At 32.5% G+C, this 16,110-nt stretch overlaps 1 protein-coding gene across 1 annotated transcript in view; it reads right to left on the minus strand.

The window, feature by feature from the left end:
• Positions 1-2,707: 2,707 nt before the first annotated feature.
• LOC110030204 (probable protein phosphatase 2C 3) overlaps positions 2,708-16,110 on the minus strand; it is a 14,503-nt gene continuing 1,100 nt past the window's right edge. The window contains exons 3-7 of the mRNA XM_020732805.1: positions 16,030-16,093; positions 15,813-15,920; positions 15,112-15,237; positions 14,512-14,747; positions 2,708-3,239 (exon numbers count right to left, since the gene is read on the minus strand). Of these exons, the coding sequence (XP_020588464.1) occupies positions 3,035-3,239; positions 14,512-14,747; positions 15,112-15,237; positions 15,813-15,920; positions 16,030-16,093 (739 nt within the window). The 3' untranslated portion in view covers positions 2,708-3,034. The remainder of the gene's footprint in view (positions 3,240-14,511; positions 14,748-15,111; positions 15,238-15,812; positions 15,921-16,029; positions 16,094-16,110) is intronic.

Genomic DNA, 16,110 nt, shown 5'->3' on the forward strand with positions numbered 1-16,110 from the left:
TAATGTAAAATAGAAAAAAAAGTATAATAATTATATTTAAATAATATTTTAATATAAATAATAATATTTAAATATCGTCTCACTTTTAACATCTTATGACTGTGTGATTAGAGTTGTCAAAGTAGCTCATTATTTGTGCATAGTTCGTGCTCGACTCGATAAGCAAGCGAGCCAAACACAAAAGAAATTTTTTGAGCTCGATATATAAACGAGTCGAACACTAACAGTGATATTTTTTAATAAGCCGAGTCTGGACTTGCTCATGCTCGACTCGTTTACAACCCTAGCTGCTGCATGCATGACTGGGGTTCTCAAAATGGTTTTTTTTGTTCACGAACAACTCGAGTTCGACTCGTTAAGCAAACAAGCGAACTCGAACATATTTTTTTTGTTCGAAATATAAACGAGCCGAACACGAACAGTGATTTTTTTTAAGAAGCCGAACACAAGCTGAGCCCAGTATCACTCTTGTTCGACTCGTTTACACCCCTAGTCTTGATAAATCGTTAGTCTTCGGCTTGCTGACTCTTGGACTTTTGTTTGTCGACCCTTAGTCTTCCGTTCGTGGACCATGGGTCTTTCATTAGTGGCCTCTCCTTAATCGTAATCCTTTATACTTTTCGTCTGTTGGATTTGATTGAGCTTTGTGCAGACATGTGAGTTGTGCACCACCTTTTTCTTAACCTCCTAATTCCCATACATTAATATCTTACACTTAAATTGTGCTATTACATTTATACAATCAAAAATTTCACATACATCACATCACATCTAAAATATCACTAGTTTAACTTTTAAAAGTGAAATGGTAAGATAGCATCTATGTTTAAATTAAATTTTATGAGTTAGATGTGTAAATACATAGGAATCAAATGAACTTAGATAATTAATATTATATCAAAATATAACAATTATTAATTTTTTTAAAAGTGAAGGACATCAAATTTTCATGAATGTAAATATCAAATTTTAATTGGTAGATACGTAAATTCATAAGAATTATGTTGTATGCATGTAAATTTTTAATTATTTATTTATTTGGATGAATATCTCAGAATACATTATGAATGAAAATGCCTTGTATAAGCATGTAGATGGGGATTGCCAACTTTTTCATTGTTGACCTATGCACCTTCTCTTTGGATGTATCTTTTAATATATTTTCTTAGATAATTTAGAATGTATTTATTGACCATCATAGTGTTGATAATCATCCTAAGTTACCATGAAGGAAAATGAAAAAGATGAGTTCATATGTCATGTACAAACAAGAGATTTGAACATTATGTTAGAAACCTATGTTCGAAAATGAACTTCAAGTAATAACAACAACAACAACAAGTGTTTATGATATTATTAATGATATTAAGATTCTTGAAAAATTTATCAAAATATCTCACCCATTTATGTTGTATATCCTCATCTGAGAAAAACGAGCACCACAGATCACTTCAGCAAGTAGGCTCTGTAGACCACTTCACAAAGGAAAAATATTACATCAGGACTCCTAACATAGAGCTACGTTCAGATTGAAATATATGACTTTGTTATGAGAATATTCAATCTGCTTTATTTGTAAAAATGATGTGTTATTTGAGTATTATATGGTGTTATTCGATTATTTTGCGGTGCTATTAGAATATTCCCCTGCGTTACTTGATTTGGGGTTGTATTATTTGGCATATTCCCTGTGTTTTTTTCAATTTTCACTATGCTATTGGAATAACACAACCCCAAATTAGTAATGCGGGGGAATATTCCAATAACACTTCATCCCCAAATCAAGTAACGCGATGAAATATTCCAATAACACAGCAAAAATAATCAAATAACACTATATTATACTCGAATAACATATCATTTTAACAAATAACGCAGATGGAATATTCTCATAACACAGTCGGATATTCCAATCCGAACTTAGCTCTATGTTAGGAGTCCTGATGTAATATTTTTCCCTTCACAAGCGGGCTCCATAAACCACCTCAACAAGCAAGTTTGGTAGATGGAGGTGTCTAATGCTTTTTTGTAGAGAAGGAAATTAGGCTTTTTAGGCTCACGAGATCTGCTAACATACGACTTGGCCTATGGGGACTGCTTATGAATAGGGGTAAGCATTCAGTCGGTTTGGATGGATTGATTTTAAACTTGGTGAAACCAATTGCAAGCGAAATCCAAAATCCATAAAGCCAAACCAATCTAAATTTTAATCTAACCAAACCAACTGAACCGAAGGTTGACTGGGTTAAATCATTTTGGTTATAAACAAACCAAAATTTAACAGTTTATAGGTATTTGACTAAGTATAAATATTACAAATTACATAACTTATCTACATAATGTTAATTTAATTTTATAAATCATCAATTCATTTCAATCAAATATTACATATAATAATAAAAATAAAAATTTGGTTTATTTAACATTAAATTAAAATATAATAAGAAATTTTAATAGAACTTTAATTTTTCGGTTCGTCCGACTAATTGAAAATTAAAAGAGAATCACAAAATAAAAACTGAATATTAAAAATTTAAGAACTAAAAATCGAAATCCAATGTTGTAGCCGAATCGAACCAACCAAACTTCATCAGTTCGATTTAATTGTGACCAAATAATACACACTTAATAAAGATTTAATGACAATCAACACTTTTGCAAAATCCACCCCCCAAATTCAGCATTTTATGCACTAACAATCCACTTTTCCAAACTCACCACAAATTCATCAAATCATGTAAATTGTTAATAAAATGTACAATAATAATAATAACAATAATGTTATGAACTCATTCCACAATATATTCTGAGCTATGTGTTACAAGCTACTACACACTCTGAGGATTAAAGCCCTCCAAAAGAAAGGAATTTAATAATAAAATGCCACATTCCATCATCACTAACTAACCCAGCTACCCTCTAAACATGTAATTAAGAAAAAGTTCAGGAAAATGGCAGACAAAATAAAAAAAAAAATATTTTTTTTTTTTGTTAATCCAGTAAAAGAATCAAGAATAGAGAAGGTGAGGAAGAGCTACGGGACCTTCACGCCGCTCGGTCGCTTGCCTTCCATGGCGTCCTTCTTGTTCCGGCAGTCGGCGCAGAGGAAAGGGCCTTCCCATGGCCTGGAGCCAGCATGAACTGATATGCCCTCACAAGGAGCAAGGTCCAATTGGCAAATAGCACATTTGAAGAGACTGGAATATAATTTTGATGATGCAGACTGATGTCCTCCTAACCTGGACAATGCATAAAAAAAAAAAAAATTTGAAATTAGGAAGATTTACATACATACCGCTTAAAGTTCTATGTATTTATATAGCCATACCTCTACGTTAAAAGGTGTATTTCACTTTCTAAAGTGTTTAAAATAGCAATATTTACATGCTAAAAGTTTTGTTCTTGGATTTGTGAAAACATAAGAATTGGTTGGTATTTTTGTAAAAGCCCACCTGTGTGATTGAGGAGCGATGTTATGACTTGACAGTTTGAAATGTTAAGCAGAAATTAAAATGACCAAGCCCACATATGTGATGTACAAATTTCAGGGTTATTTACATACATACCACAATTCTAATGCAATTACATTTCTAAGACCCACACATTCGTATTTACAAGCAAGCCATTCAAAGTTTTAACATCGCGTCCAAGATGGGACGATCACTATCTTTTTAAAAGTGAAAAATACACATTTTCATGCATAAGATTATGACACCAAAGTATTATAAGTGTCAATATCAAACTCTGGGTGTTTGATACGTAAGTACATAAGAATTGAGCGGTATGCATGTAAATTTCACTAAAGTTTATAGTTTTATACTTCCCATCAGAGGGAAGGTTTCACTCATTACACCAAAAGATACATCACATTGGAATCTAAACATTTACTACTATAGTCTAATAAACTTTCTGTGATTTTCAATTAAAGATTTAAGGGCCATTTATGCATATACCACACAATTTTTATGTATTTACATATCTAAAACCTAACTTCACTATTTACATTCATAACATTCAAGTCTTTAAGATCACATAAAAAATACCACTGTTGCTAGCATTTTAAAAATGAAATACACCTTGTCATGCATATCTATGCATATTATAAAAGTTTATGTGTTAGAAATGTAAAAGAATTGTGAGGTATGCATGTAAAATTCCCAAGATTTAATTCATTCTTGTTCTCCTTTTCATCTAGAAGGTTGCCTCGTATCATTCCTTGCTTAGGCTTTTGTCTTGTTCCTCACTTCCCACCCTCTTTGGATTGCCTACTTCAAGTTCTGTCACAAGCGCACCAACTTCTACTTGTTTCGCCATTAAACAACACATCCTATTAGAAGTCTAGCTCTGATACCAAATATAACAACTCAATCAAAATCCCATAATAAATTGAACCGTACAATTTTAGCTTTCTTAGAGAAACTTATGAGTCACCCATTGCAATAATGGAGGCTCGATCATGGGGGACATATGACCAATGAATTCATCACAAAACTCCACCAATCACACGAAAATGTACCTCGCATATTTGTTTACTAATCTTACCTCCACTACCGTAGTGGGATTTAGTATATTCATGTCTTTTACTCTTATAAGTATAATATCCTAAAAACATGTCAAGAGTTGCTTATTTTGTTAGGCTCTACCCCAATAAAAACTGCCTATCTCCTTCAAAAAACCCCTTTCAAATTCAGGATGTCATAAAGGAGGATTAAACAAATGAAATTAGCCTTGAATTAGATAACAAAAAAAGGCATGCCAGGGATGAAACCAATCTTTGATAGCTCCACATTATTTAATTAGAGCTACAATTTTGCCTTGATGAACAAAAAGAAAAATATGGGAAAACTTACGTACCTGGCACACAATTCTTATTTATTTACATATCTTACACCTATACATCAATATTTACACACAAAACTTTCAAGCTTTAAACCTATATATGAAAAAGTATATTTCACTTTTATAAAGTGATAATATTGCTATTTTTGATGTGATATTAAATATTTAAATGCTCTGTGTGTAAAAATCAAACTTAGGTGTGTGATATGTGAGTACTTTAGAATTGTGTGCAATGTATGTAAATGCCCCAAAAAGTTGCATGACCAAAGTAACTTTCGAACACATACAATGTACGAAACAAATAAAAGATCACACACACAATGAAAAAATATAAAATCATATAAAAAATAAAAAATTTCTTAGAATTCCACCCATTATTTAATTTGGAGCAAACTGAAAGTCTACATTTTGAAATCACGATTATATTCTGATGTAAAAAGAGTCATTCATTGTGAAAATTTAATGCATCTTACTAAAAAAAAAACAAGTCTAAAGACATGAAATTGTGCATGAAACTAAGTTTAATGATATTTATCCGAAAGATTATGAAATGATTATAATAGTGAATATCAAATCATCAAAATCTTATTATGTGGATAATAGCGAATTTTCTCCTAGGAGATGCTTATCCCACAATACATATTTATAAATATAACCAGCATTTGTGTCTATCTACATAAGGAAATCTGAGCTCAACAATCCAAGATGCAATGTCAAACCGGTACCTAAGGACAATTTAGGTGTGTTTAGGGCAGCTGTAACGGCTTGAAGAAACAATAGTAAAACTACTGCAGAAGAAGCTGTTGTTGTTCACAAAGCCGAGGTGGATATTACAATTTCTTTTTTCCATAAAGTCAGATAAAAAATTTCTAGCAATCACCGCACTTAATCAGGTCAGGTTGCAAAACGCAGCATTCCACTGCAGTTTTTTGAAAAATGCAGGCAAAACGTAGTTTTTCTGAACACAAAAAAAATGCGGTGCGGCTCCGCACCGCTGCCCTAGACACACCCTTAATCTTTTTATTAGTTACTATTGTGAGGTATAAATAAGGTTTATTATACTTATGGTTAGGTTATGATGAGATTGTTGTATCGAGTCTTAGGGTTAGGATTTGATGGAAATCACCTACCTCTCGAATTGTATATGTTAGGGAGAGATAGCCTACCTATCTAGTTGTAGTTGCTTATCTTTATGTATTTAAATTGTGTTGTTTCGTGTTATTGAAGAAAATATTTGTTTGCTCAAATTTTCAGTAGAAATTCGTCTTCGTTCGTATCAAATTTGTAATGTTAGATCGGCGCCAACGGGCAATCTAGTCTTGTTATTGGTTATTATTGTAGAGTATAATAGGGGCTTATGATGCTCAAGGTTAGATTATGATGACATTGTTAGCTTGAGCCTTAAGGATAGGGTTTGGGAGAGACCGCCAGCCTCTTAAATTATAGGTGCTTATCTTTATATATCTGGACTGTGTTAACTCATGTTATCGAAGAAAATATTTGTTTGCCTTTATTTCAATGGACATTTGTACCCGTTCGTGTCATGCGGCTATAGCGCTAAAAATGAAAAATTTTGAGCATGAACTTCACTATTTAGCTCAAAGAATAAACCCATAAATCATCCAAACAATAAGTGTCATCTTAAGTTTAGAGCAAGATGCATTTGAAAAAATGGTTGAGCACAAATTTAAATCGATTCATATCCACAACTTAGAAGTCATTTCATCAATGGCTTAAGATTATTTGAGTCATTCTATCATTTTGATCACAGACATTTTTCATTTTTGTCAAGATTAAGTGAGAAATTTGCATTTAAGTTTGTTATCTTATTATTAATGACTGAAATCTATAAATAGGAATCTTATATATTATCCAACATACAATGATTTTGTACATTAGTACACAAAAAGAATTATCCCGCGTGAACTTCACCATTCAGCTCAAAAAATAAGCCCATAAATAAAGCTTATTATGCTTAGGATTGGGTTATAATGAGATCGTTGTCTTGAGTCTTAGGATTAGGTTTTGGGATAGATCGTATACCATTCAAATTGTAGGTATTTGGGAGAGATTGTCTACCTTTCGAATTGTAGGTGCTTATCATAATATATTTGGATTGTGTTGTTTTGTGTTATTGAAAAAAATATTTTTTTGTCCTAATTTCAGTGGGAATTCGTCTTTTGTTCGTATCAATTTGGTATAAGAGCATTTAATTTTTGGGAGATCAACGACGAGAACACAGCTTACAGGCACCGCCAACATTCGTGACCAGGGCTCACGAAATAGTCTTGATCCGAGCAAATTGGGAAGACCGACAAGATTGCAACATATAGTCATTTCTTTCGTTCGATTGTCTCGATAAGAGCTAATTGTGGGAGACGACAAAATCGTGTTTTCTGTCTCCGACTATTCTTGTCCCTCTCCAATCATACGAGATTGTGCGATACAATTGCAAGATGATGAGATACTATCGCGATTTGAGACAGCATGTAGTGAGATCGTGTCTTAAAGAAGTTTTGAAACCATACAGGGACCAGTTGCAACTAATAAAAAAGGATGATTTGGAGAATAAATTGAAGGAAAATGTGAGACAAATTAGATCTGAAATGAAAGAGCATTTCTCACCTCTTTAGAGCCCTATAGGGAAGCTCTAATCAATGAAGAGGAGATTCACGGCTCGGGAAAAAATGATGAAGATTCTGGAGTTTTAAACAAAACCGTCTCAGCCCACAACGACATCTAGAGCGAACTTAAGCGACATCAATGTGAAAAATGTTGTGGCATCAGGGCAACGTCGTTGTTCTAGGCAAATCGAGAGCCGCAGGATCGAGAGAAGAAATCGGGTGCATACTCGAGTGAAAGCGCTTAGAAAGAATAGAGTGACATCCAGACGATTGAAATGGATAAAAGCGGGTGGCATTCAACGAATGATTCAGGAGTGAATTTGAGCGGCGGCATTTGGAGGAAATTGCAAGACATCAGGAAAAATTGAAGAATGAAAATTTTCTATGGAGAAAGAGGCGACCGAGGTTTTTGAGAAGTTAAAGGTCATAACAAGTGTATCAGTATCGTCATTACCTGATTCAACCAATCTTTTATTGTAGATAAAAATGCTTAAGGCTACGAATTAAGCCTAGTCCTCAGGCAATATCAACAATCCATCATTTATTTCAATCAAGTGTTGAGGACAAGAGCCGGATTAAATTCAGTTTATGAGTGGGAGCTACATGACTTGATCCATAATCAGTATCTTTTTTGCCCACCTTGAGTAAAATATATCTTTTTGGGAGGGGAATAATGTTAGACCTGCGCCTAAAGGCAGTTTAGTCTTATTATTAAAAAGATAGGATTTATTATGCTTAGGGTTGGGTTATGATGAGATTGTTGCCTTGAGTATTAGGATTAAGATTTAAGAGAGATTGTCAACCTCTCCAATTGTAAGTGCTTATCTTTATGTATTTGAATCTTGTTGTTTTGTATTATTGAATAAAATATTGATTTGCCCTAATTTCGATCGAAAGTCGTCTCCATTAGTATCAAAAGTATTTAGAGCAAGATATGTTTGAAAAATGGCTGACCACAAATTTGGATTGACTCGTATTCGTAACTTAGAAGTCATTTTATCAATGGCTTAGATTGATTTTTGAGTCATTATATCATTTGGATCATAGACATTTTTCATTTTTGTCAAGATTAAGTGAGAAATTTGAATTTAAGTTTGCTAACTTGTAATTAAGAACTGTAATTTATAAATAAGAAGCTTACATATTATTTGACATATCATGAATTTGTATTTTAGTGCACAAAAAAAAGTCTATCATTGCAATTTAATTCGCGAGAAAAAATATTACAATGGTCTGTAAACTATTTATGAGAGGTCATTTTAGTCCCAAACTATCGAATGTGTCCAATTAATCCCTTGACTTCATTCTCATAATAAACAACTCCACAAATGGACTATTTTGGATTATATTTAAACAGCTAAGGAACTGAATTAAACACACATATATAGAGAATTAAAACCCGCCCCCAATAAATAGTCCAATGATCATTTTGATATTTTGCTCTTCTATCCTCAAACTTGATTTATTTTATTTTTATTTAAATCAATCTTGACAAATCTTTGTTCTTCTCATTTTTTATCTCACTGTCTTTCTATTCAAGTTGTTTCCCTATCAATCCATCATTGAATTCATAAATCCCTGCCAACCCTGTTTTCGAATATCAAGAGGATTTTAAACCGAAAGAACAAGGGTAAAGTAAATTTTCATCCAAATTAGATTAGGTTATTGCAAGTATATGATTAAGCCATGCATCAAGGTTATTATGCAAACCATAGAGATCTGACATAAGTTATATATATTTCAATTACCTTACAAATCATATATAACACTATCAATAGGTCAAGCTTCCAACAACCTTGACATAAATAATGACAGTTTAAGAGCTGAATCGAACATGATTATCGGCCTATTTCACTGATCACATAAAAATGTAGAAGAAAATTACCTAAACTATACCCCACAGGCAATCCATAGCCTCCCAAATTTTTTTTTTTTGAGAAAAAAAAATTGTAAATAAACATATCAGATAAGCACAGTGGCGTCATCATTAACAAAAACACATCCATAACTCTACACAACTATACCAGATTAAAAATCAAATAAATGTCCCGACCAAATCCTGATGTCTTCCCCCTCCCCCACCCCTCATTACTTTACTCCTATTATGCTTACATTTTGACAACAAAGAGGCGGCAGAGAAGAATCAATCGGTGTACAAGGAGAAATAAAACCAGAGCAGATAGATATGGAGAGAGAGGGCATGGGGAGTTCGGGAGGGGATAAATGATATGTTTTGAGAGGGGAGAGTACCAATAAATTTCCAAGATAAATCTAACAAAACTATTATCAGTTTGTTCGTTTCAACATTCTCGCTACTATAATCAACCAAGCTGTCAATAAAAACTACAGAAAGATTGAATTATAATAATTCTATAATCATTGCACAATGGTTATAGTAAATGTCCTTGGGTTCCATAAAAAGTAAATTAGATAGAGCTTAGCCAAAGCATTTTGATACAAAAATGGACCAATAGATTAGTTTGGTAATTTTCTTTCTATCAACAACAAAAACAACAAGCCTTTATCCCACTAAGTGGTGTCGGCTATATGAATCTTGTTTCTCTATTGCGTCCAATTGAGTGTCAAACTTTTATTTAATTCTAATATATTACGATCATTTTTTTATACAATAAGCCCAAGTCTTTCTAGGTCTACATAAGTCTTTATTAACATAAGTCGAATCTAAAACAACTATTCTCCTAACTGGATCATCATATGATATACATTTAATGCGACCAAACCATCTAAGACGTCTCTCTCTAATTTTGTCTGCCACTGGAGCTACATAAACCCCCATCACGGATATATTCATTTAGAATTTTGTCTCTAATTGTAAAACCACTCATCCACCTAAGCATTCTCATCTCGGCAATACTTAACTTTGCTTTATGCTTCTCTTTAAAGGCCAACATTCTATGCAATAGAGCATTGCAACTTATAGAATTTTTGTTTCAATCTAAGTGGTACTTTTCTATCTAAAGTGTTCCTCCACTTCAACCAATCAACTTGAATTCTACTAATAAAATCCCCATCTATATCACAATTACTTTGAACAATAGACCTAGAATATCTAAAGCGTTCAAATCTTCTAATGATTTGATCAAACATAGTTGCAACTTTGTCATTAGAGCTACTAAGACTAAAATTACATTTCATGTATTTATTTTTAGTTCCACTCAAACGAAGGCCTTTAGACTCCAATGTAGACCTCCATAATTCAAGTTTTTCCTAAACTCTTTGCTAGTCTTATCCACAAGAAGGATTGTCATCAGCAAAAAACATACACCAAGGTACATCCTCCTGTAAATATGTCCAGTAAGAGCATCCATAACTAAAGCAAAAAGACATGGGCGTAAAGCCGATCACTGATGTAATCCAACAGAAATAGGAAAATACTTTGTCAATCATCGTTCTATTCGAACACAAGTAACAACTCTAGTATACATATCTTTAATGATTTGAATATAAGTCACATCAACACATTTCTTCTCTAGAACCCCCCAAAGGATTTCACTTGGAACCATATCGTAAACTTTTTCTAAATCAATAATAATCATGTGTAGATCCCCTTCATTCTCTCTGTACTTCTCCATCAAACCTCTCAATAAATGTATAACTTCCATATTAGACTTGCCCGACATAAAACCAAATTGATTATGAGAAATCTTTGTAACACGTCTTAACCTATGTTCAATTACCCTCCTATAATTTTAAAGTATGACGCATCAGTTTAATTCCTCTACAATTTGCACTCTTGCACTCTTGTGCATCCCCTTCATTCTTAAAAATGGCGACCAAAATACTCTTCCTCCATTACTCAAACATTTTTTTAGTTTTTAAAATAATATTAAAGAGTTAAGTAAGCCAGAAACTCTCAAATTTCTTAAAAAATTTAGACACTTCAATTGGGATATCATCAGAACCTACTGATTTTCCACCCTTAGTTTTCTTTAAAGCATCCCCAACTTCTTTATTTACTAATGCGACAGTAAAAATAAAATATTGTTTTATTATTAAACATATTAAGATCACCACGATCAATCATATTTTCAAAAACTTCATTGAAAAGTTTATCAAAATAGCTCACCTACCTATGTTGAGTATCTTTTTCTAAGAAAATCACTTTTGATTAATACACCTTACTTAGTTAAATCTTTAGTTATTTTCTCTTTGGTTGACTAGTTTATACATATATTTTCACTCTCTTTTGTATCTAATATATTATAAAATTCACTAAAAATAAAATTTTTTGCGTCACAAATTATTCTCTTAGACTCCCTACGGGCCACTTTTATTTTTCTCAATTCTCTAGGGTTTTACATTTAAACCAATCATTACAACACAACTTATATTTTATCTTTTCTTGCACATTATTATTCCACCATTAGTTATTTTTATTTATAAAAAATTTTCCTTTTAATTCTTAAGTACATTTTTTGTCACTTGTTTAATAGTATTTGGTACTTTATTCCACATAGAATTTGATTCTTTATAAACATTCTAAATCTTGAAATCTTGAAATTTATTCATAAAAATAATTTTATTTGAGTCTTTTAGGCGCCCTTATCTAATTTTATGCAATATTTCTAATATTTTTTATCTTTCAACTCTTCATTTTAAAATTTAGAACTAATAATCGATGTTGAGTACTTAAATTCTCATTTAGAATGGCCTTACAATGTTTACATTCTCGACATTCTTTTCTTCTCATAAGAAAATAAAAAAATTGTATTTTATTAGATCTATTCTTATAAATAATAATATGTTCATCCATTTTCTAAGATAAAGTATTAGCAATAACAAAATTATAAATTAAAAAAAAATAAAAAATGTTTCTACCTTCTTCATTAATCACTCCAAGACCGTAGCCACCATGAATATTTTAAAAATCTTCTACCGGCCCACCAACATGTCCATTTAAATCTCCTCTAATAAAAATTCTTTCTTCAAGATGTATCATTTGTATTAATTCTTCCAGATCATTCCAAATTTTTCTTTAAAAGCTATATCTAACCTACTTGAAGAGCATAAGCACTTATAATATTAAATATCTTAATATCAACAACAATCTTAAATGTTATAATTATATCTTCAATTTTATTAATTTTTACAACATTGTCTTTCGAACTCTTATCTATAATTACACCTACACCATTTCTAGTGAGACTCCTAACTGAATACCAAAATTTCAAATCTAAACTATCAATGTCCATAGTTTTTTCTCAAACATATTTAGTTTCTTGAATGCATAAGATATTCATCTTTCTATGAATCATAATATCAACTAATTCTATTAATTTACCAGTGAGAGTATCTATATTTTAAAATTTTACCCTTACCCACATCCATTCATAATGTGAGAATTCTTGTTTATTTGACAATACACCAACGTGCAAGTGTCGCGATCATTGCACACTTTTCACTGTATTAAGGTCATACAACGTGACGCTTCCAGAAGACAAACTAGCATTTACACAAAGATCTAAAGAGTTTGTGTCATGATTTTTTGATAAATTTTATGCGGGTTATCAACTACCTAACGCAACCCTTCACTTTTCACATCCGGGGCTTGAGACCCGGCAATGACTCACAATTATTGAGGCATTAATATCTTGTTGTCTCAAGTAGGGATATAAGTGAGTTACGTCATTTTGCGAGCCAACTTGTGCTAGGCTTGCTAACGAGCTAATGAGTTGAACTTATCAAGTCACGAGCTCGAGTCCGAGTTGAAACTCAAAATGAGATCAAGTTCAAGCTTGTTTAGGCTCGATTTGTCAACTCATGAGCCGTTAGAATAGCAGATTGATAGTCACGTCAATGCCTTCTCAACTGCCATGACACCACTTCCTTTCTAGCCACTGATGCCTTTTCCAGTGAGCTCTAATGATAATTTAACTTTCGGCTCGAGCATGTGAACTGACCCATAAGCCTAGTGTCATCATTATAACTCGAGTTTGAGCGTGCCATTTGAGCTCGAGTCGATATCGAGCTTGCATTTTGACAGACAAGCCAAGCTTTAGTTAAGCATGACTCTAAGCTCGGAATCGACTCGTTTACACCCCTACTCTTAAGCATACAGATGATTTAAAGTACAAACTACCTGCTATTTGAAAAAATTCACTTTAAAAGTTGAAATCCTCGAAAAACTCAACTGCATAGTACTTAGAATTCTATAAAAAACAAAATGAATAGATTGGATGATGACTAAAGCATCACTAAACCACCATAAGCCAACCAAAAATGTTTGTTATTTTTCTTATTATGGAAAATCATTTAGAAAAGAAATATTATCAATACAAATTGTTCATACTCGCAAAGCCAAACGTGCCAAATCATCACAATGACTTCCATAAAGTGATGTGTCACTTAACCATCATAAGCCAACCAAAAAGATTGAAATCTCCAGTACATTCCTTTTAAGCTTCAGCTACATTTTAAATTAATGTGTACGTTAAGCGATACTGATATTTTTTATTATATATTTAACTCCATCATCTTCTATAATCTATGCCAGTATTCAGAAGTGAACCGGGATTTTATCATGATAAAATCTTACTCACTCAAAAAATTTATTGATTCCCATGGTTAAATCACGATCTATTTAGTCTAACTCTCATTTAAAAATATACTCCAATGTTCAGTCAAGTAAATTGGGAGGATTACTTTAGTACTTCGTTGCAATCATTTGATAATTATTTTTGTTGACTATGATAATCTCATCCTTTATGTTTGTTGTTGTCAAGAGTTAAAAATATTTCAAGTTAAAAAAATGGAAATTTGCATATTTAAATCAAAGCATCTCGACAAATAATTAAATTCAGTTTTAAATCCACACGTTTGTTTGAATGTACACAAATGAAGAAAAAATCTGAAAGATGACTGCCATAAATTATTTTTATTAATTGACCATCATGAAATTTCTCAAGCATACAAAGTAATAGTTCCAATTCATAATCAATCCAATCTACCATTGCAGAGAACGCAAAAATTATATGCTAAAAAACATACATTACAATCTATTTAATAACCAAACTTTATAGAAATTTACCTCTCGGCCAACATTGCTGAACCTTCTTCGAATAATTCTTCTACCACACCAACAGCAGACAATTTCTTCGCCAGATTGCTGGGAGAATCTCGCGACTTTTTTCTGAAACCTAAACACTTTAGTTTGTTCAATTCTTTCGGTGGTGATGGAGGCCCTTCTATGAAATCATTTGGTGGAATCAAATCAACAACAATACATGTTGTGTCATCTTTCAGCCCCCTTGACCTCAGTGCTTCCTAAAAGATCACCAATAAAAATTGATGAAAATATAAATACGACAATTAGAGCAGCATTCCAACAAATCAGTCAGGAAAAATTCCGGGCCTTTGACGGAGTTCGGTCATAGAACAATAGTAAAATTTACAGGCATACCAATCAATTCCTATGTATTTAAATATTTAACACCGAAACTTCAATTTAAACGTACATACCACTTCTCCTATGCATACATTTCACCTTTTAGAAGTAAAAAAGTTCAATTTTTATGCGATATGAAATATTTGGCTGATATAAATGTAAAAAATTTAGATGTTAGATATGAAAATACATAGGCATTTGGTGGAACATATGTAAATACCCCAGTAAGGGAATAAAATCAACCTTTACGACTTGTCGAGCAGCAAGCTCTGCAGTCAGCCCGCGACAACATTTTGCAGCTATCTCAGATGGTAATGCATCCCAAATGCCATCTGAAGCAATTATTAACCTTCCCCCTGTTTTCGCTAACTGATGCACAAAAGAAACTTATATCAGTCAAAAGGCATATAGTTAAGATACTCATAATTAATAAAAGGAAGACTTACATACATACCACTGAATTCACATACCACTGAATTCCTATCCCACTGAATTCCTATCTATTTACATATCTAACATCTAAACTTCAATCTTTACATATATGCCACCTCACCTTTACATGAAAAGGTGTATCTCGCTTTTTAAAATTCAAAATAGTAATTTTTTTATGTGATATGAAAGATTTGGGTGTGTGACATAAATGTAAAAAGTAGAGTTTAGGTGTTAGATAATGTAGATACGTTCATGCAAAAGAATTGTGTGCTATGTATGTTAATGTCCTTAAAAAAATTTCTTCTCCCACACATTTACATTCACAAAGCCACAAAAATCCAACCACGGATTCATTTATGTTAAGTTGGCATCACTCAGAGCAAAAATACAATCTGCGGGCGATTTATTTATCAAAAAATTAGGAATTTATATGGAGAATAACCTTTGGTAAGCAGCTCAAAATCTATAACAAATGAATTAAAAAAGACAAATTTCAAAAGAAAAGGACATACCTTTACTTGCTTAACATGTGGTATGGGAACTATAAACTCTCCCACATCCATATCTCCAATGGACCTGGAAAGACACAACCCACCAGGCCAGCATCGGAGGGGGCCAATCTGTAAACAGAAATCATCATAAAAACAAAAATCAAATCACAGATGAAGTAATTTCCCATCCATAAATTCAGATTTCAGCATCTAGTAAACTCCCAATATAAGAACTCACCTCAGCGCCGCCCACAATACTAAGCCTTCCTCCCTCTCCTCCACAAGCAGTCACTCTCTCCCTCCTGCGGAAGCAAGTTAA

The sequence above is a fragment of the Phalaenopsis equestris genome, unplaced genomic scaffold, assembly GCF_001263595.1.
Source record: "Phalaenopsis equestris unplaced genomic scaffold, ASM126359v1 Scaffold000672, whole genome shotgun sequence".
NCBI classification, from domain to species: Eukaryota; Viridiplantae; Streptophyta; class Magnoliopsida; order Asparagales; family Orchidaceae; genus Phalaenopsis; species Phalaenopsis equestris.